This window comes from Nicotiana tabacum, chromosome 7, assembly GCF_000715075.1.
Source record: "Nicotiana tabacum cultivar K326 chromosome 7, ASM71507v2, whole genome shotgun sequence".
Classification (NCBI taxonomy): domain Eukaryota; kingdom Viridiplantae; phylum Streptophyta; class Magnoliopsida; order Solanales; family Solanaceae; genus Nicotiana; species Nicotiana tabacum.
Genome location: NC_134086.1, coordinates 11,479,238 through 11,500,296, shown reverse-complemented (window position 1 = coordinate 11,500,296; position 21,059 = coordinate 11,479,238). Strand labels below are relative to the sequence as shown.

At 42.4% G+C, this 21,059-nt stretch overlaps 1 protein-coding gene across 1 annotated transcript; it reads right to left on the bottom strand.

Annotated features, from left to right (window-relative positions):
- Nucleotides 1–1,423: 1,423 nt before the first annotated feature.
- Nucleotides 1,424–2,869, bottom strand: LOC142161984 (uncharacterized). The gene is made up of 5 exons (XM_075218278.1): nucleotides 2,698–2,869; nucleotides 2,304–2,377; nucleotides 2,129–2,194; nucleotides 1,876–1,979; nucleotides 1,424–1,769 (listed from the first exon to the last, which is right to left on the bottom strand). Exons 1-5 carry the CDS (start codon nucleotides 2,867–2,869, stop codon nucleotides 1,424–1,426), a joined length of 762 nt encoding a protein of 253 aa, XP_075074379.1.
- Nucleotides 2,870–21,059: the final 18,190 nt, after the last annotated feature.

Sequence of the window (21,059 nt, the reverse complement as noted above, 5' to 3'; positions counted from 1 at the left end):
TCCTTCAAAGCCAGATTCGAGCCGTTCTGGGTTGATTCTAGGGCGGGGACTTGTAGATTCGGAGAGAGGAGAAGGAGGGGGGGTTTGGTGTAAGTTTGGTGGCGGTTCACAGTGGCGCCGCCGGGGGAGGCAGCTCCATTAGGGTTAGGTATGGGGTCCTGGTGGGGTGCTGAGCAGAGGGGTTTTGAGGGGGGGGGCAGATTTGGACATATAAATACTCCCCAAGCTTCAGTTCCGAGTCGTTCGATCAGGTGGGGATCAACGGCTCAGATTGACACTGGTCGAAACAACGTCGTTTTGCCTTAAGGGAGATCCGAACCGGGTAGAGGCGGGTTTGGGCTGGAATTGTACAGATATGGGGGGCAAATGGGCTGAAAGGGGGTTTAATTAAATGGCCCAAATTCGAATTTCCCTTTGTTTTTTTGAATCTTTTCTCTTTTTCAATTTCCAAATTTCTTTTCTTTTCAAAATTAGAAATAAATCCTAAATTAATTATTAAAACTAATATTATCCTATCAAATTAAACTAATTAAACTCTAAAAATAATTACCATAACTAATTAAATACCAAATTAAAGAAAGTTAACAAAATTCGAGAAATTAAAATTAAAATGCAAAAATGAACTATTTTTTGTGATTTTCCATTTTATAAGACACTAAATTACTAATTATTTCAAACATGCAAAAAGTTAAATCCTAAATGCAAATACACCATATTTTGTATTTTTCATTAATTAACAAACGAAGTGCACAGACCAAAATGCAAATAATTAACAGCAAATGCCACAAGATCCACAAAATTGCAAATAATGAAATGAAATTACTTTGCTTTGAATTTATGGGAGTATTTCATGTAGGGAAAAAATCACATGCTCACAATGGTAGTTTTTGATGTTATTCGTCCGTGCGATTGTGGGTTACATTGTGGGCACAAGAAGCCATTTGTATATGATTTGGGGCTCCAGGCCGTGACAAGTATTGGAGGTATGAAACCTCGGGGAAGATCTTATTGTTAACCTTGTGCTGAAAGCTTGATTTCTTGGTTGTCATTCTTCATTTGATTGAGCTCATTATTACCTTAAACACATATTGATTTCCTTTTTGTGTATCCGAGATTTAGAAGGCTTATTGAATTTAACGAATTTCTTGCAGAGGCGGAGCTAGAATTTGAAGTGTATGAGTTCTAAATTTTAAGATAAGACTATGACCTAAAACTAATATAATAACAAGTTGACTAAAGAATGAATATCAATATTTAATATATATTTAGAAAGTAACGAACCAGACAAACACAATATATGAATATAAACATTATCATTTCAATTGCACTCGACGACTTGTCATGTTTTGAAAATGATCAATGATTGCATCATTAGGTACACTATCAAATACTTCATCCTCTATATAACAAACTAAACAATCATTCAAAAAGTCATCACCAATGCTACTTCGCAAGTCACAGGTAATATCAAACTCAGGTTCACAAGCAAATAAACAAGTCCCCATGTCTTGTGAATATTTATTTTAACCAATGTCTTCGTAAGATCGCCAAGCCCTTTCAAGTTAGAGAATGCATTGTCCATTTCTCGCACATAGTCAATATAGTTGTCAAGCTCACAACTTAGATCTTCAAGCTTAGAAGCAGTGAACTTATTTGGATAATATGTAGCACGTTTCATAATCTTCTTTTTATCATAACTTGAAAAAGAATCATCAGGACTCAAACTAGCCATATCAAGAAGAAGATCAGTATTCACTTCACTCAAATGACTATTAAGCTCCAAAAGTTGAAATCAATTGCAGCACAATAAACATCTGCAAATAATGAGAAGATGTAACCGTTAAGCTTTTACGCTTCGACTTTCCAAGACCATACTTCTCATCCATTTTTGGGATCATAATACCATTCTTATCACAAAATGAAGAGTCATCTTCCATCAAAGAATCCCATTTAGATGTTCTCATTATTTGCAATTGCCACTTTGAGAAATCAACAAGTTTCATAGCACTAACAATATCATGATCTTTTCTTTACATAGCCATATTCAAATCATGTGTAATTGCCAATATTTTTAACATCACATGTAATATACACACAAACTCATATGATCTTATATCTTCCACTATACTTTTTTCCAGTGCTTTCTACTGATAATTTTAACCCTCATTTGCATGAACTCCAAGTACATGAAGAACTAATGAGAATAATGAAATAAAGTTACGCAATGTCTTAAAGTGAGATCCCCAATGGGTATCACTAGGTCTTTGAAGCCTAAGTTAACTTAATCCGCTTTCTATATGAACTTCACCAAGCAGTAATAACTCATCTAAGTTTTCAGCATGATCATATCTAAGCATCTCCCTCCGCTTATAAGAACCTCCAACAATATTCAAAACATTAGCAAGAATGTCAAAAAATTATTTACATCATGGTGTTTCTTTGCAACAGCTATAAGAGTCAATTACAATTGATGAGCAAAGCAACGTATGCAATATGCCGAAATATTATCTTTCAGAATCAAAGTTTTAAGACCATTGATTTCTCTTTGCATGCTACTAGGTCCATCATACCCTTATCCCCGTATTAGAGATGAACTCAATAAATGTTGTAAAAGCGAAGAATATATTGCTTTTTGTAATGCATATGCAGTTGTAACATTAACATGAACAAGACCAAGGAATCTCTCAATAAGTTCACCTTCCTTATTTACATAGCGCAGAACAAGAGCCATTTGTTCTTTATGAGAGACATCTTTAGACTCATCAACTAATATCACAAAAAAATTCCCATTCAAGTCTTCAATAATTGCTTTCACCATTTCTTTTGAATAAGAATTCACAATATCTTTTTGAATATTAGGAGAAGTCATGGTTTTATTTTTTTGGAGCTTTTTCTAATACCACATTTTTCACATCTTCCTTCCTATCTGCATACCATTTTAAGAGATCTAAAAAATGGCCTCTTCTTGTAGAAGTTACACTCTTATCATGGCCCCGAAAAGGCATTCCTTCCTTCAAAAGATATCCTATCACATCAATTGAAGCATTCAAGCGAACTCGATGTTCACTTTTAATTTTTTCCAGATTGCTTGTCCAAAAAAGTTGTGCTTGGTTCATTAAATCTAGCATCATCTTGAAACATCGGTTATGAACACTATTCATGTCACCCACAATTGATTTAATTCTTTCTAAGCCATTATTCCAACCTCTAAAACCATCCGTTGTGAAAGCATCACCCAAAATATAAACAACACTTTAGGAGGATATTCTGAAATTGGTTTTCTCTCAGCGGGATCGGGCTCATAATCCAACACTTTTTCCGATGCTTGGGAAGGATTAATATTGTTATTAATAACTAGACATGGAGAACTTGTCAAAGGAGAGCTAGAAGAAGCTGTAGAAGCTTGAGCTTTGTAAAAACTCGTGATCATATCAACTTTTGCTAGAAGACCTTAAAAATCACAAAACACAAATTACACTTCAAGTTGTATGTTTCACAGTGCATCAAGTCTTGGTTGCTTTGTGATTGAGTATATTTTTACAAATAATTTAGTATTAGCCTATGTGAAAATAAATACTAGAGCAACATATTATATATTTGACTATTGATTCCAATAGTGATTCAGTTTTTATTTGTTTGCAAATCTTAAACACCAAAATAATAGTTAGGCAAAAGAGAGCCATGATTGTCTAAAAGGTAGAATAATTTTTTTATTCATGACTAAGCATAGTAAATTTTAAGCCTCGCATTTCTCTTCTTATTACAACTAATAATCTTGCTTCCCACATTTATTATATAAAATATAATAATAATTTTATCTCTGAGTAGTACCTATATGAATGCAAGTTGATCTCACTAAGAAACTAAAAATAAGAAAGTAGGACCAGTAGATCACATGCCTTGTCTGTCGGCTTGTCGGGGATTCCAAGTTTGAACTTTTGGAAAGTACAAAAGCATAAATTGACAAAGAGAATAGAGGTCAAAATGTAAGACAACCCTAGAATCAAAGATTAAAAATCAGATTTTGAATAAATTATCAAATATAAAGTATAAGAGAAAAACATGAAGTAAAAAAATCAGAAAATAAGAATTGAAGAAGGAAGAAGGGTCTAACTTCTAAGGGAGAAAATGGCAGCAACTAGCAGCAAAATTCGATAAATAGAGACAGAGTCACATAGCAGAACCCTAGATTTTTTTGATTCGGGAATTTAGATTTCGTCGTTGTTTGGAGTTGGAAGACGTCTGTTTTTGTTTAGAGTTTGTCTTGTTCATTAGAAAGAAAAAAGCTATTAGAAAATGTTAGTTTGGAGGAAAGTCAAAGGAATTTTCGTTGGAGCAACAATGAAATAACCTTACTTTCAGTGGGAATCGAACTCGGTAGTCTCCCAACGAACCCAAACCCCTTACCATTGAACCCAAATCACTTTTGTTACTGGGTTCGGCATGATATATATATAAAATTCTTAGCAAAGGACAAACAAAGGAAAAATATATAATTCTTAGCAACAGACAAGTTAACATAGTCGAATACCAGTGCAAGAAATGTAAGAAAAACCACGCAAGAATTTTGTTGTCTATACACACACATACTGAATACCTGTGTAGGCATATAAATTTTATTAAAATTAAGTCCATAAAATAATTTGGACTATATTTTAAATTCAAGATATATTGGTTCAAATAAATATTAGGGGCTAATATAATTAAATTAATTATATAAGTCCAATATATATAAATTAAATAAATAAGTCTTAATCCATTAGGCTAGCCCATTTAATTGGGCTAAAATGATGAGCCCACTTCATTAAGCCCAAGATGTCATCTTCCTAAAGGCCTAGTTGGGTGCCACATGCCATATGGCGTGGCACGCCAAGTCAAGCGGAAGAGCCACTAGGATCATACCATGTATCAAAATGACAAGGCATGCCAAGTCATATTAAATGGCTAATGAAATTGCGCCACGTGTGCAAGTGACATGTTCTGGCCAATCAAATGCGGCCTTGTCATACTTCGATTTGATTGGTCGGAAAGAGTTTGTTCTTATCATAACTCATACATCTCACAATTATAAATAGGGGTCTTCATAACTCAAAAAGACACCAGAAGTCATAACAAGAAGCAAGAAAGAGCTCGTGGATCAAACATTGCAAATTCCTCCACAAGTTTCAAGCTTCAAGCAATCAAGTCCAAGTTCAAGCTCAAGAATGAAGAACAAATCAAGTTCAAGTTCAAGAAAGAAGAACAAATAAAGATCAAGTTCAAATGCTCTTGAATTTATTTACTATTGGAAAGAAGAATCAGAGGATCCATAGAGATTGTACGCTCATATTATTTTAAATAAAATACTATGATTGTTGCAATATCTTTCGATTTCGATTATTTTCTCGACGCAAATTTGTTGTCTACAAATTCTGGCAAGCCCAGTGGGACAATATCTACCTCCCATCTCAAGTTTTCAATCACCAAAGTCCAAGAACATTGAAATGGCTTCAAAGAAAATCAACTCCAGTTCAACTTCCACCAAGACGACTAATACCAGGTTCTATGCTGATGTGGAAAACATCCTCATTGTTACCTTTAGAAGCTTTAGACCAGTTACGGGAGAAATGCAAGCTTGTTTGGACAACAAGCACCCCAAGTGCCGTCCTCATCAACCCCTATATTCAGATCTTCATCCTCAAAAGGAACAAGATCTTCCACAAATGCATCCGAAGGAGGAAGCGATATTGCTGTAAAGATCAAGAAAACTCTTGATCTACTTGACCTCTCCGGATCCAATTAGTCTGCTGTGAAGGAAAATGATGATGCTTCAAGTGATGGATCCTCCCCAATTAAACTACATAGCGTGAGCCAATCGAGGATCAATCTATATGATAATCCATGCTACTCTCCATCGTCCACGACAATCATTCAAGCCATGGTGACAAACACTTCATCTGTGGAGGAGCAGTTGACAAACTTGACGGAAGCAATTGTTGGCTTGACCAAGTGCGTGCAAAATCAAGATGCTAGAATCGACAAGCTAATAGATAGGGTGGGAATCTTGATGGAAGAGGAATCCACCCACACACCTGTCAAGCTCCCAGAAGTTCCAGAGAGTAATTCTCCCCCAAGACAAGTAGTATCTACTAAGGCTATCCCTATCTTTTCTGAAGGGATGATTCCAATCGATCAATTGAAGGAGTTCATTGAAGGAACTATTAAGAACAAGCATGAAGTTGCTGCCAAGTCCTCCCTTACATATGCAAAGTCGTACTCCGCAAGGGTTGACATGTTGAAGATATGTGCTCGCTATCAAACTACAAAGTCTCAACAATTTAATGATAAAGGTAATCCAAAGCAGTATGTGGTGCAGTTCGTTGAGACGTACAACAATGCTGGGACTCATGGAGATTACCTCATCAAGCAGTTTGTCCGCTCGCTAAAAGGAAATGTTTTTGACTGGTACACAAACCTTGAGCTAGATCTATTGATAGTTGGGATCAACTAGAGCAAGAGTTCCTCAATCGCTTTTATAGAATGATATGTACTGTGAGTATGATAGAACTTACAAATACTCGTCAACGAAAAAGTGAACCAGTTATCGACTTTATCAATTGTTGGAGGAATGCAAGCCTCAATTGCAAAAAAAGAGGCTTAATGAAGCTTCTGGCATAGAGATGTGCATCCAAAGCATGCATTGGGGACTATGCTACATCTTGCAAGGTATCAATCTTAGCACATTTGAATAACTTGCAACTCGTTCCCATGACATGGAGTTGAGCATGGCCTCTGCTGGAAATAAAAGGATGTCCATCTATGAGCCTCGCAGAGGAACGACAAGCAAGAAGTCAAGAAATGGAGAAAGTTTGTGCCCAAGTCTAAAAACAAGAAGCTATGAATGTCAACACATCACCGGTGAAGTTCACAACAAAGGTGAGCAAGAAGCAGATTATGAAATCCACTTCTTTTCAAGATAAGCCAAGTATAAAGTTGACTCTAAAAGAAATGCAAGAGAAAGACTACCCATTTCTGGATTTTGATGTGCCAACCATTTTTGAAGAACTCCTTGAGTTAAATCTCATTGAGCTTCTGGAGATGAAGCGACCAAATGAAGCTGGGAAAACGAATGACCCAAATTACTATAAATATCATCGACTTGTAAGCCACCATCTGGAGAAGTGCTTTGTATTCAAGGACAAAGTTATGGACTTGGCCCATGAAAACAAAATCATGCTTGAAGATGAGAAGGCAAGTGCGGACCAAGTCTCTATCACCTTTAGCTCATTCCGTCTAGATGAGATATGCAGCTTAAAAGAAACCAAAAATTAAGAATTACTAAAGAAAAACAAAGTCGAAGTAGACTACCATGATGATGATGAAGGTTGGGTGTTGGTGACTCGCCATAGGCGCCACAAAGGGAGCCCACAAAAAGAATCAATAGAACAACCAACAAGGAAAATGATGGTGAAAATACCGAGAAAATGGAATCCAGTTAAGTATTTGAAGAAAGCAAAAGGGGAGGTGCACCACCGTCAAAAGCCACCACATCTAGTGACCTTGGAGGATTTCTTGCCATGTTGGTTTCGCATGAAGATTTCCCGTAATAGTATTGAGGCCTCTTGTTGCAATGCTGATAAAGGGGAAGAAAAGAGGGATGACCTACCATTGGTACCATCTTCAGAAATTCTCATCGAGTCTACTCCTCATGAAGTTAACACGTACTAGGAAAAAGTTACATTCACAAAAGACGATCTTCTACTATGTGACACTATTCATAACCGCATGTTATACTTGGTTGGCTATATGCGCGATGAAAGGGTAAATCGAATTTTAGTTGATAGAGGATCCTCAGTGAACATCTTTCTGATTTGCACTGTGAAAGAACTCGACATTCCCATGAACAAACACTCAGAAAGTCATGTGATCATTTAAGGAATCAACCAAAGGGGGAAAAGATCCATAGGTGCGATCAAGTTGGGAATCACCATTGAAGATATTCAATCAAGTGCATGGCTGCATGTGATCGATGCAAAGACTTCATACAACATCTTGATTGGAAGGTCTTGGATACATGAGAATAAAGTGGTTCCATCTACTTACCATCAATGTTGGAAATACTATGATGGTGAAGTTGAGAAGAAGATAGTTGTTGATGATGATGTACACGGTGAAATTAGAGGACTTAATTTCCCGCTGTCGAAACATTTCGGAAGCATACCTCGGGATTTCGAGGGTAGGAGGCCGCGACCTCGTTCTCAACTCCAGGGCTCATCAAAGCCCAACTCGGAGGAAGCAAAGGACTGAGCCAGGACAGAAAAAGAAACCCTCTAAGCATATGGCTACGACTGACAAATGCGGCCTATCTGGAGCCTACGCTAAAGCATCACGTCAAGCCATCCCATTGTCGTACTTTATAGCTAACCCCCACATACTTGTAGCCGAGTCTCCCCCTCTATATAAAAGGGGACTCGCTCCACCTTATAAATGGTTGGCTATTGATTCATTTCTCCACAAGTGCAATAATATATCTCTCTCTCCTTTCTCCTAAGCCATTTGTTCGCATTGGCCCGAGGCCACCTCGCGTTCATTATTTTCTTACTTATTCTACGCCCATATAGCTGTGTAATGTCCATAAAGAGCCTTACTTAATCGTATTTTTTCTTGTTATACCTTCCCAGACTATCCCCGATAGCTCGATCCTGGCTCGAGCCTCGGCCCCGAGGCCTCCATCGATCTGCTCCACACTTGGGCAACAGGCCCCTACGGTTTGCTTACTGCTTCGTCTTAGCTCACATCTTATCTTCACACTTAGCATTTCAAAAATCAACTGCCCTAAAAACTAGCTCGGGAATAGATCACGTATTTTTTAGAACCCCATTTACAAATTTAATTTTTGTTACCATTTTCACGGTAAACAGTTCGGCGCCCACCGTGGGGCTAAAAATAATAGTGATTATTTTCTGGCTGGTTTCGTCACCCAAACGTGCTTTATCTTTTCAAACTTTTCTTGTCCAAGATCTTTCGATTCAGGTTAATGTTTGGCTCAGTGAGCAAAATCGAGAATGACTACCCCGAGAACCACGGCGGAAGTAGTATGGCTATTTCGACAGTGGACACGATGCCACAGGACCCTGATGACGCATTTGGGTCGAATCAAGTGGACGCGGGCTTGCGAGGCGTGCTACAAGTTGACGATGCCCCGCACACCGACGATAGCATACATCCCGCTGACCAATAGAAAGCTCAAAAAACCCCGGCCTGGTCGCAACGGGAAGTTAATTTTCATATTATTCTTGAAATGTTGCAGGCACAACAACTGGCCATCGCTCAACTGCGAAATCGCCCGGAGACTCCTGACGCAATAACAACGAGGACACCTTCTTATGATGAGCTAGTATCCGAGAGGTTGAATGGTGACAAGCCAGCGACCGACCCCGACACGACAAAGATGCTGGGAAATCTCCTAAAAAAGATCAAATCAGGTTCGTGGGAGTTCCCACAACGATCCCCTCCTGGGGGGACAACCCCAGAACTCGCCCCGTTGGAACCCGGAACACCAGAACTCCCTAAATGCGATAGGACCTTGGATCCCTACGGGTATACCACCACCCTCGCATGCTCGTTTGAAGGCAGCAACCCCCGAGATGATGGGTACAAACCCATCTCTCTGAGGAGTCTGAGGAGCCTCGAAGACACTCTCCTGAAGGAAACCATGACACCGCGCCACCGTCTGGCATCTGACCTCACGGACTCAATTGCCATGCCAGCATGGTCTTCTGCGGAAGCATGCGCCCATACCGACAAAACAATACCGAGAAGGCCCGGCACACCCAAGGCCGAGCAAGGAAGGAATGAAATACCGCGAAGAGCCACACCCCATTCCCCGATAGGACGAATGAGACCGCTCCCAGTTTCGAATGGTTGGACAGCACAGGCCTTCGCCCGAAGCCTAAACAAAGCACACCCAATGACTACCGGACATTTTAAGCAAATATAGATCAGGTATCCGACCAAGGGATGGTTGAATAACCGCAACCGGTGTAAGACTCGAATCAGAACCGTAGGGAACCATCCAAGAACCTCATCGGGCTCGGTATATCCGAGCAGACTCCTGGTAAAGAAGCTGATGCGAAGAAGATAGAGATATCACCCATGCGCAACAAGTGAAAGGAATGACTTGATGTACAACCTACCTCACAACGACAGGGAGATGGCCCAAGCATCCTCGAGGAACCTCCAATGGAACCAAGTTCAACAAAGCACAGCTGGTAAGGAAACCCCGCCCAACCGGGCGCGATTTCAGAATCGCTACATCAAACTCGTGATCACTATAAGAAAAGCCGGGAGCGTCGGGCGGCCTGGACCCGTTCGACCAAAACCCTTGCAAAAGAAATACGGCTCGGCGCAGGAACCACAGGGCGTATGAGGCCGCCAGCTCAGGAGAACGACGACCATGCTATTCGACGGGGATCGCCACCAAGTATCATCGAGCGGTCAAGAAGGAAACAGACCAGGAAAAATAAAGCCGACAAGCTACAACGTATTGCCACGACAGTAAAATGGCGATGACACCCTTCAAAGGTCCAGAAAATACGGAAAGAAAGTATCTGCCACCGGGGCGGCGGATTCGAGAAGGGATGCCTAAACTCTGCCTCAGCCTCATATTGACACGCTGGTAACCTCTCTTTTTCCTCATTTATCTTATTAAAATTGAAGCATGACCGTGAGTGCAGGCGATTCGACTAATCACGCCAATGGCGTTGGGCCAAAACCAATAAAGCAGTTCGGACCGACTAACCAAATCACCCTCACACTTCAAACCGTTGATGGACTCCAGGCGCTGATCGCCACAACTATTAGGAAAATAGTTTCCCTCTATACAGCTCGCTTGAGTTCGGACCGGGACGCCGAGCCCGCGAAGTGCGGACATGTTATTTGGATGACAACGGGTACACTACCCGGAGACGATTTCATCACCACTCTACGAAACGGATGGGATTCCCCAACAAAGGTAGAACTAAGGCATCCAACGAAAAGCCGCAGGCGGCGGGAGAAAGTCCCTCACTATATAACCAGCCACGGATGTTGACTCCTCCGCCCTTTAAGGGATCCAAAGGCAAATAGAAACGCATATTCGACTAAGCCTAGTTAAACATGGCAAAAGGCTGCATTAGAGCTCGTGCCCCGAAACGGCGGGAAAGGCCCAAGCCTCAAAAACATTGCCTACACACCCCGCGGCAGGGTAGAATTACTTTGTCCCTTTATTATTCCTTTCCTCTTTTACTAACCTACATGTAGGCAGCCAACCAAGGTATTCAGAAATCCTAAACCCCGTTCAGAGACCCGAGGTCTCTATGGGACCAGCCAAACTCTCTATCCTCCAACGGGTTGCTAGCCCGAAGGAAGGCCCCACCAACAAGATTATAAGTAGTGCAGCATACCCTCCAGAAGAGGACCCGACGAGATTATTGGCCCTCCATCTATAGTCAGGCGACATATAGTGGGTTTTTCTTAAAAAGGCATTGTCCCCTCGGAAGGGCCAACAAATGGCAGGCTAGGCTTTGAAACGGAACCATACAGGCAGATCGGATGATCAGGGGAGCCGAGCCCGTGCAGGCCGAGCTCATGACAACAATGTAACATGTATTTACAGCCTGTATCTATGCCGAGCAATGAAGCATATATGTGTATTTTCGGCATTCCATCACAACCTATTTCTACTCCAAGCAATAAAGAACATCTCTTTGGCATTTCATATTTCGAGAAAGATTATTTCGGCATATTCATGACAAATTCTTCTCTATCAGATAGGTCTCGATAAATTAGGAGACTTAATATAAGCAATTCGACAACTTGCACAACCCCAAGTTTGGAACTACGGGCTCATCTAGCCCCTAGAAGGCAACTCCGAGCTCACGAGAAGTTGTCTTCAAGTTTAAACATACTCGATGACTCGGAGACTGCTATCAATCGCCACACAACTGGAAATATCCTAAATTGTAAGACCCTAACGGGCAACCTCGGCACAACCAGATATATTCTACAAACTATAAGACCTCAACAGGTATGATAAAGCTGTAAGACCTCAACATGCATGAAAAATTGTAAGACCTCAACAAGCTTGAAAAACTGTAAGACCTCAACATGCATGATAAAACTGTAAGACCTCAATAGGCATGAAAATCCCGATATTTAGGCTATACGTCGCATTTGTAAGAATCCCTAAAGGGCATACCCTTGACGTAGACGCCTAAACTATCACTAAGGGATCAAAAATAGTTATGTCCAAACGCATACGACTATGGTCGAAACGACTAATACATCCCAAATAACGCGACTCGAGGATGCCCGACTATTGCTAATAAATCACAGGTCATTACTCTGATATACTTCCGAAAGAACCAGTTAAAACATGCTTCCCTCCACAGGCAAAAATAAGCCCTGACAATGTCGGCTCCAAAAAATGCAAAAGCGTCGATCTACTCGACCTACGAGCTTTGAACCTTATGAGGTGCTCGAAACATCAACGACAACGACTCGAAATCGAGGTTCCTCTGGAATCGACGACGAGTCAGGCAAAATACTACAAAAAGACCTTAATGAGCGGATGGAAAGCCTACACAAAGCCTACGGGCAAAAAATAGTGTAAGAGCCATTGTCACCAGCGAAGCAAGCCCACGAGCAAAAAACATCGTAAGAGCTATTGTCGCCAGCTAAAACATTTTGACAACTTGAGGATCAAAATGAGCTTGAATTGTAACCCGATTCAGAGACTGAATCCAAAATAGTTAACTATTCAAGCCTATGGGACACGTATTAAAAGGTCTCAACAACCAAATGGCATAAGTGCCATCGTCGCCAGAAATTCAATAAAATTTAAAGGTCAATCACAGCTCGAATCACAACGCGATTCAGAGACTGGACCCGAAGATTGCAATATGCCTACGGGCACGGCACAAGTGCTACTGTCACCAGAAATTCAATAAAATTTAAAGGTTAATCACGGCTCAAATTGTAACGCGATTCGGAGACTGGACCCGAAGATTGCAATACGCCCACGAGCACGACACAAGTGCTACTATCGCCAGGATCTCAATGAGGTTTAAGGGTCGATTACAGCTCGGATTGCAACGCGACTCGGAGATTGGACTCAGAAATTATGAGACACCCAAGGGAGAGGAATAAAATCCACCACTGCCAGCTAGAGAATTGAAGGAACTTAAAGGCCAATCATAGCCTGGGTCGCAGCACGACTCGAAGACTGGGCCGCTAAAATAGCTAAAAAGCAATATGCCTAAGGGCATGGCTCAGATGATACAGTCATGAGCCGACTAAATCCCCAGGCCACATGCCTGCAAGATCACTTCAGCACATAAGCAGAAAGGGTCGTCACCATGCGCCCATGCTGGCAGGAAAAAGCCTATGGGTCAGCTGAAGCTCGAGTCGCAGCGTGACTCGGAGACTAGACCCAAAGCAGTTGGAACAACAAAATTCCCAAGGGCAAAAGATAAAAACAACTACCATCCGCGCGCACGGGCACAAAAGATCCAAAGGCGGGAAAGCTCGAGCTGGAACCTGATTCAAAAACTGAGCCTAAAACGGCCAGACCAAGCACGAAGGCCCTATCACCTACTCACGCCAAGGATCACACTTAAGAGTCCCTAGACCGTCTGATCAATTCCAGACCAAGAAGGACCTCGCCAAACGCCGAGACCGGCCTGCCTGATCGAAAGCAACAAACAAAAAAAAGGAAGAGAGAAGGTACAGAAGAAATAAAGCTTCAATAAAAACTTCAAAAGAAGAAATAAAGCTTCAAATTCTTTCTTATATATTACACGCGCAAAAAGGGCGCATTCTCCATCTACAGGCATGTCCTACGTATATCAGAGACAAAGCAACAAAACGAAAAAGATCTACATTTTGTACTAAAAAAACTACATCTTACCAAAATCATCCTCTGCAGCATCGACGAGAAGCGACCGAGCATTGCGTTCATTCGCCCGTGCTCGAGCCAATTCCTCCAAGAGAACGAAGCCCCTTACATTGATCTCTTCGAACACCTCCCTCCGCGATTTATAGCAAACATATTCCTCGATCCTCCACTCCCGGTCCAGGGTTTGCTTCAGCTCAGCTTCGGCGTCAGCAACGTCCTTCACACAAATCTCCATCTCACGATCGGCCTTGGCTCAGTTCAGCGCTGCCTCCATCCGAACATCAATTATCTTGGCTCTGACCTTCGAGAGGTCAGATTCAAGTCTCCCAATCATATCCGCTTGAACTTTGACGTTGTCTTGAGTCAAGCGGAGTTGGACCTCGAGGGCAGGGACCTTGTCCAAAGCAATCATATCCTCCAAAGCTCAAGCCTGTGCTTGAGTCCTTAGCTCCCCGCAAGCAATTCTGATGAGGTACTCTAGAGCCTCCGACTTTTTCCGCAGCTGATACAGCAAAGATAAATCAGCTTTGAGGCCAGAAATGAGCGAAGCACACACCACTAGAAAATTACCTACTCCGCCAAATATCTCTCATAGTTTGAGCTTTGATACGCCTCATATCGCCAATGCACCAACTCGGTTTCCTTCTCCTCGCTGAGGAGCTTATGGGACTCGCCCTCATCCCAAATTTTATGAATCTTGGCCTCTTGACAGATTAGCTCAGACCTAAGCCTATCATAGGCCTGCACGAGGAAGGATCAATAGAAGAAGGAGGATATGGGATACAGGTGGACCATGTGTAAACTCACCACAAAATGGAGCCGACGGACTTCCTCAAAGTCAAAGCACACTCCTGTTGATTTTTTTCCCTATGACCCTAGAAGAGCCAACCTCATTCATGGCATGCTCACCCAAAAGAACCACCGGCCAGGAATCAAGCGTTCTAGGAACAGCAGATGCGGGTAACACCCCCTCCTCGGAGATACGAGCCCGACCGGCACAGCTGAAAGCTCCTTCACATCGCAATTTCCGATCTCCCTCGTCGCCATCGCCCCTCGAGCTAGAGGCCAATGACTCCTTCCCCTTTTCAAAGCAACATTGCCTCGTCCTAAGGAACCGCTAGATATTTACAAGCGGTGAATCTAGCGTAAATGGAAGGGAAATGTGTTCCCTCAAATTTACGAAGGCAGAGCAACGTATGCACATACCTCGGTGTTCCACCCCCCATCCAGTGCAAAGCACAGCTCGCCACCTGCGTTCATCACAAGACAAATGGGTCACCAGCTTCCGAACTCAGCCAGGCAGATCATGAACTTCACCCGGCATCCATAAAGTTGCTGTAATAGAAAAAACAACATTATTACTTAGCTGATTTTCTCCATAGACGAGATCTGAAAAAGCTCCAGATGCCTTACTCACGAGCTTGATTCCACCCTTCAGGAAATGGCAAGAACTCCTCAGGGATGATGTCAGTCGCCCGAACCTGGACAAACCAACTAGCCCACTCTCAATCCCCGCCTTCCTCGCCGTTTATGACAAAGGGAATGGATGAGCGACACCACAGAGTCAGCAGGCCTCGATGATGAAAGGGCCGATATAGTCTGATAAGGTGATCAAACATGAATTCAAGCCCGACCTTCTCAGCAAAGAACCTCATCATCAATACCATTCGCCAAAATGACGGATGAATCTACGCCAGGGTAACATGATACTTTTGACAAAATTCAAGCACAATCCTATCAGGAGGGCCAAAGGTGAAAGGATATAAATACACGTTCAGGAATCCATCAATAGAATCCGCAATACCCTTGGCGGGGAAAAGCGCCTGCAGGACTACCCCTTCGCTCCACCCACAGTATCTCCTCGCCATCTCCAGATGTTCTACCCTTAGCAAAGATGTCATCTCCAAAACGAACTCCCTTGATTCCTAAACACCAGGAGCAGCGTCACCGGCCCCTTGTCGGATCGGCCCCTAAACGGTGTCCATGGCTGTGGTGGAACTGACAGGCCAAAGCAAAGGTACGCACCAATACTTCTGTGCCTAGAAAGATGCAGCCCTCTATACCAGGACAAAAAGGCGACTATTTTAAAATAGTAGAGTCTTTCGAAGAAGCCAAGGCCGCTCCACGTATATACAAAAAGCAATAACGATTCACCTGCCTGAGGCAAGCCCCGGGAAGCCAATGGCCTCGATACAGATCGACGGATCGATACTCGACCCCGAAAGCATCCTCCAATGGGGAGTCATAACTCAAGAGTCATTCATATTATCTCCATGCTCGGGACAACACTCTACGACAAGAAATCCCAGCCTAAAGAGGTAGGGCCTTAAAGTGTTCTCAACGACCAGCACTCAGTGCAAGGCAAGCATCTGATCTCACAAATCCCTCTCTCTAAGAAGGAAGAATAAATGCAGGAAGCTCCGATCGCGAAAGATACACAATGGCCCGAGAAAGCACCCCAAATACACACCAGCTCCTTAATAGAAGTCTATCACATACAGCTTAAAAGGACCATCTACATTCAGATCAATAAGGACCCCGGGGTACCCGAAGATGACCTACATCCGGGGCAACAAGCCTGGAGACCCCGGAACTCAACGCATGATCTCCGAATAACTCGGGAGACTTCTATAGCCCCGATCCATCAAACCGACCCAAGGTTGTCCGAAATATGATGATGGGATAGAAAAGAACCCATGTTGATCAGCAAAATATCAGGGCAAACACTTACGTCCAAGCTAAATATCAGCAATCAACAACACAAAAAGAAACATTCGAAGAGCCTCGAAGGGCAAGAAAGCATACAGAAACAGAGCAAAATTCGAAAGCAGAGATCAACAAAGTTCATTTCTTATTCATAAAAGTTTGTGTACAAGCAGCCCTCGAGGGGTCGTTACATACAACTTGCAAAGGCCTATGGGTGATTTCTACGCCTAAAAGAGAAAGCAAAGAGATGCACGCTCAAGGTGAAGGCCCGGAGGACCGATCCACCTCCGAAAGTCCACAACAGGCCCCTGCGAGCGCGCCTCCTCGAGAGTTCATCCCAACCTTCCACACTGATATCCCGAAAGGGACAAATCAAGTGACAAGAAGGGATGAAAAATGCCATAGCCCTCCGAATCCCGAGGACCTTCTTTGGCCAAAGAAGCCTCGGAGAGACAGCGGACCGAACAGTCCTCGGTCCCGCTTGCACGGCCACTTTGAATCCACTTTTTGGAATGCCCAGCCGTGCAAGCCCCCAGCTCAAAGCAGAGCACCACGTCGAGCCGGGGTATGAAGGTGAGCAACAGTGTATATTTCGAGCCCCCTTTTGAGTAGCAGTGCATAGTCCGAGCAACTATCTACATGAGGGAGGAACCGACTCTCCATCCACCATCATCTCGGCCTGGCAGTAGCCACGATGAGGGCTAACACATCAGCAACCGCGGTGGTAGCTGGACGATACATCTGCGTCCGACGGAAAGAAGCTCCGGCAGAAGGCCATAAAATAGTCCAAGGAAGCTCCTCCAAACAACTTTAAGATCATAAGCCATAGACATGATGATTAAGGGAGGAAAGAAGGAGATAAAAAAAAAAGGCAAGAAAGTCAAACCAACTGAAACTTTGAGATGGTGGAAACCAAGGCCAAGGCATCCTCATTTATAAGGAACTACGGCACGGTCATCCATACTTCGTAAGATTGACCGATGGGCGCAGTTAATGCACCTACAAGAATTGAACGGGTGGCAGCACTTACACCTGGGGAAGCAAAAATCAGAGAATGCAATGCATGAGGTCGAATATAATGAGCCAGAGGTCACATCATCGGTATAATGCCGCCAAAAGAAGCTCGAGGAAGCAAGTGTTAAAATAATTTCCCACCTCTTCTAAATGGGAAACACAGAGACTATCTGTACACTGTGAAATTAGAGGACTTAATTTCCCGCTATCAAAACATTTCGGAAGCATGCCTCGCGATTTCGAGGTAGGAGGGTGCGACCTCATTCTCGACCTCGGGGCTCGTCGAAGCCCAACTCGGAGGAAGCAAAGGATGAAGCCAGGATAGAGGAAGAAACCCTCTAAGCATATGGGTACACCTGACAAATGTGGCCTATCCGTAGCCTACGCTAAAGCATCACGTCAAGCCATCTTATCACCATACTTTATAGCTAACCCCCCACATACTTGTAGCCGAGTCTCCCCCTCTATATAAAGGGGACTTGCTCCACCTTGTAAATGGTTGGTTGTTGCTCCATTTCTCCACAAGTGCAATAATATATCTTTCTCTCCTTTCTTCTAAGCCATTTGTTCCCATTGGCCCGAGGCCCCATCGCGTTCATTATCTTCTTACTTGTTCTACTCCATCTAGTTGTGTAATGGCCATAAAGAGCCTCACTTAATCGTATTTTTTCTTGTTATCCCTTCACTGACTGTCCCCGATAGCTCGATCCTGACTCGAGCCACGGCCCCTTCGGTTTGCTTACTGTTTCATCTTATCTTCACACTTAGCATTTCAAGCATCAACTACCCTAAAAACTAGCTCGGGAATAGATCACATATTTTTAGAACCCTATTTACAAATTTAATTATTGTTACCATTTTCACGGTAAACAGACGAGCCATTCACTGAGGCTGAGTCATACTTTGCCGATGCAAAGTTCTACTTGAAGAACCACATAGTGAAGGAGCTAAAAGCTGATGATTTCATAAAAATTAAGAATGACGAGCCCACAATTAAAAGAGCTGAGGTCACTATTGGTAAATCCAAAGCTGTTACTGAGGAGGTATAACCTAACTCGAATAAATCTTATAGAGTGGATACTGCGTCTTATGTAAGAAAGTAACTCTCGCCTCCAATATGTCCCTAAAAGGAAGAAAGATGAAGGTGAATCATCTAATCTACAAACTAACAAGCTAAAGGAGTTAACTCTTCCCGTAAAATGAATTGAGGCAATAAAGTTTCAAAGCCACTTGCAGGGTTTGTGTCCCAAAATTGTTTGTAGAATGTGGCACTCCCTATAAAGCGAATAGATGAAAGTTTTGATCTTAATGCTTACAGGCTATTTGCAAAAGCTGGATACAATCCCAATGAACCATCAAAGTTAAGGAAGCTCCTATCAGAAGCTTTTACGAGGCAATCACATGAATGTTTGGGATACAAGAAATTGTTTACCAGTGCGCATCTCTATAAGAAAGGCGAGCATCAATTATATCACTGTAGAAAATGAATCTTCTGCTTCTTACAAGCCTTCTGTCTTTGATCGACTGGGAAATCAACTATGAGGACTTCTGTGATTGAGAGATTTGGTCCATTAAAGAAGGGGAATAAGTTCCAGAGAAATTATCAAAGCATAAGAACACCTATTTTGCCTAGAATTCAGAAGATTTCTAAGGATGTCCAAAGTTTGGTTCCTTCCCGAATGAGGCTGCAAACAAAACATATGGTTTCATGTAAAGAAGTATTGAAGGTAAAGCCATATACTGTGGTCTATGGTAAGGAATGTGATGAAGACGAAGAAAGTGTGGGTTCTTCATATCATATTAGCGCACAAGGAGAGAATGGTATTTCATCTCTAATGGAGGATGATGAGAAATTGGAGGATGGTTCGCTGTGTTATCCCATATCCTTCAACGATGGGGACCCTCAAGAAGATGAAGATGAAAAAGATGCTCCACCTAAACTTGAAGAAGGGGTGCAGACAATACTTGATTCCTCAAAAGAAGTTAACCTTGGCATTGATGAAGAACCAAGACCAACCTACCTAAGTGCTTTACTAAAATTAGATGATAAAGCACTTATATTGAGTTACTCAAGGAGTTCAGGGATGTCTTTGCTTGGAGTTACAAAGATATGTCTGGCTTGGACCCGAAAGTAGTAGTCCATCACCTTTAGTCAAGAATGGTGCTTGCCATGTTAAACAAGCTCAAACGAGCTTTAGGCCAAACTTGGTTCCCTTGATTGAAACCGAAGTTAACAAACTCATCGAAGCTGGCTTTATTCGTGAAGTTAAATACCCAACATGTGTTTCAAGTATTGTCCCTGTAAGGAAGAAAAATGGTCAGATTCAAGTATGTGTTGACTTCAGGGATCTCAACAATGCGTGTCCGAAAGATGATCCGGCTTCCTATTCCAGAGCTGATGATTGATGCCACTACTGGGTAAGAGACAATGTCATTTATGGACGATCCATCGGGCTATAACCAAATTTGTGTGGTGCCAAAAGAAGAAGATCTTACTGCATCCGTACCCCCAAGGGTATTTATTGCTACAAGGTAATGCCTTTTGGCTTGAAGAATGCTGGTGCTACTTACCAAAGGGCTATGCATAATATTTTTGATGATCTTCTCCACAAGAATGTTGAATTCTATGTTGACGACTTGGTGGTAAAATCAAGAGAGAAGAGAGACCACTTAAAAGACTTGAGAATGGTGTTTGAGTTGCTCCGGAGGTACCAACTTAGGATGAATCCATTGAAATGTGCCTTTGGAGTTACTTCTTGAAAGTTCCTTGGTTTCATTGTCTGACATCGAGGGATCGAAATTGATCAAGCCAAAGTGGATGCCATTTTGAAAATGCCCGAACCTCGGGATATTCATGAATTGAAAAGTCTGCAAGGAAAACTAGCATACCTTATAAGATTCATCTCAAACCTAGCTGGCAGGTGCCAACCGTTCAATCGCCTCATGAATAAAGGCATTCCTTTCAAGTGGGACCAAGCTTGTAGAAATGCCTTTGAAAGTATCAAACCTTATTTGATGAAACCTCCAGTTTTGGCAGCCCCTATACTTGGAAAGTTGCTGATACTATATACTTCAGTACAAGAAAGGTCTGTTGGAGCGCTGTTGGCCCAAGAAAATAGTGAGGGGAAAGAAAATTCCCTTTACTACTTAGTAGGATAATGACACCAAATGAGTTGAATTATTCACCAATCGAAAAGTTATGTTTGGCGAGTCTTCTCAATCCAAAGGTTGAAGCATTACTTTCAAAGCTCATGTCGTTCTTTGGTTTCTAGAGCAAATCCCATCAAGTTCGTGATGTAAAAACCTGTCCTTAGTGATCGACTAGCAAGTTGGTACCTCCAGTTTCAACAATTTGAAATTATGTACATCCCTCAAAAGCTATAAAAGGACAAGCGTTAGTGGACTTCTTGGTAGATCACCTTAT

Excerpts from the sequence above, each read along its gene's own strand:
- LOC142161984 (XM_075218278.1), bottom strand. The coding sequence starts at position 2,869 with ATGACTTCTCCTAATATTCAAAAAGATATTGTGAATTCTTATTCAAAA. Across the intron at positions 2,195-2,303 it reads AGTTATTACTGCTTGGTGAA|TTCTTCATGTACTTGGAGTT; the intron begins GTTCATATAGAA and ends TATTCTCATTAG. Across the intron at positions 1,770-1,875 it reads ATCCCAAAAATGGATGAGAA|TCATTTGAGTGAAGTGAATA; the intron begins GTATGGTCTTGG and ends GGAGCTTAATAG.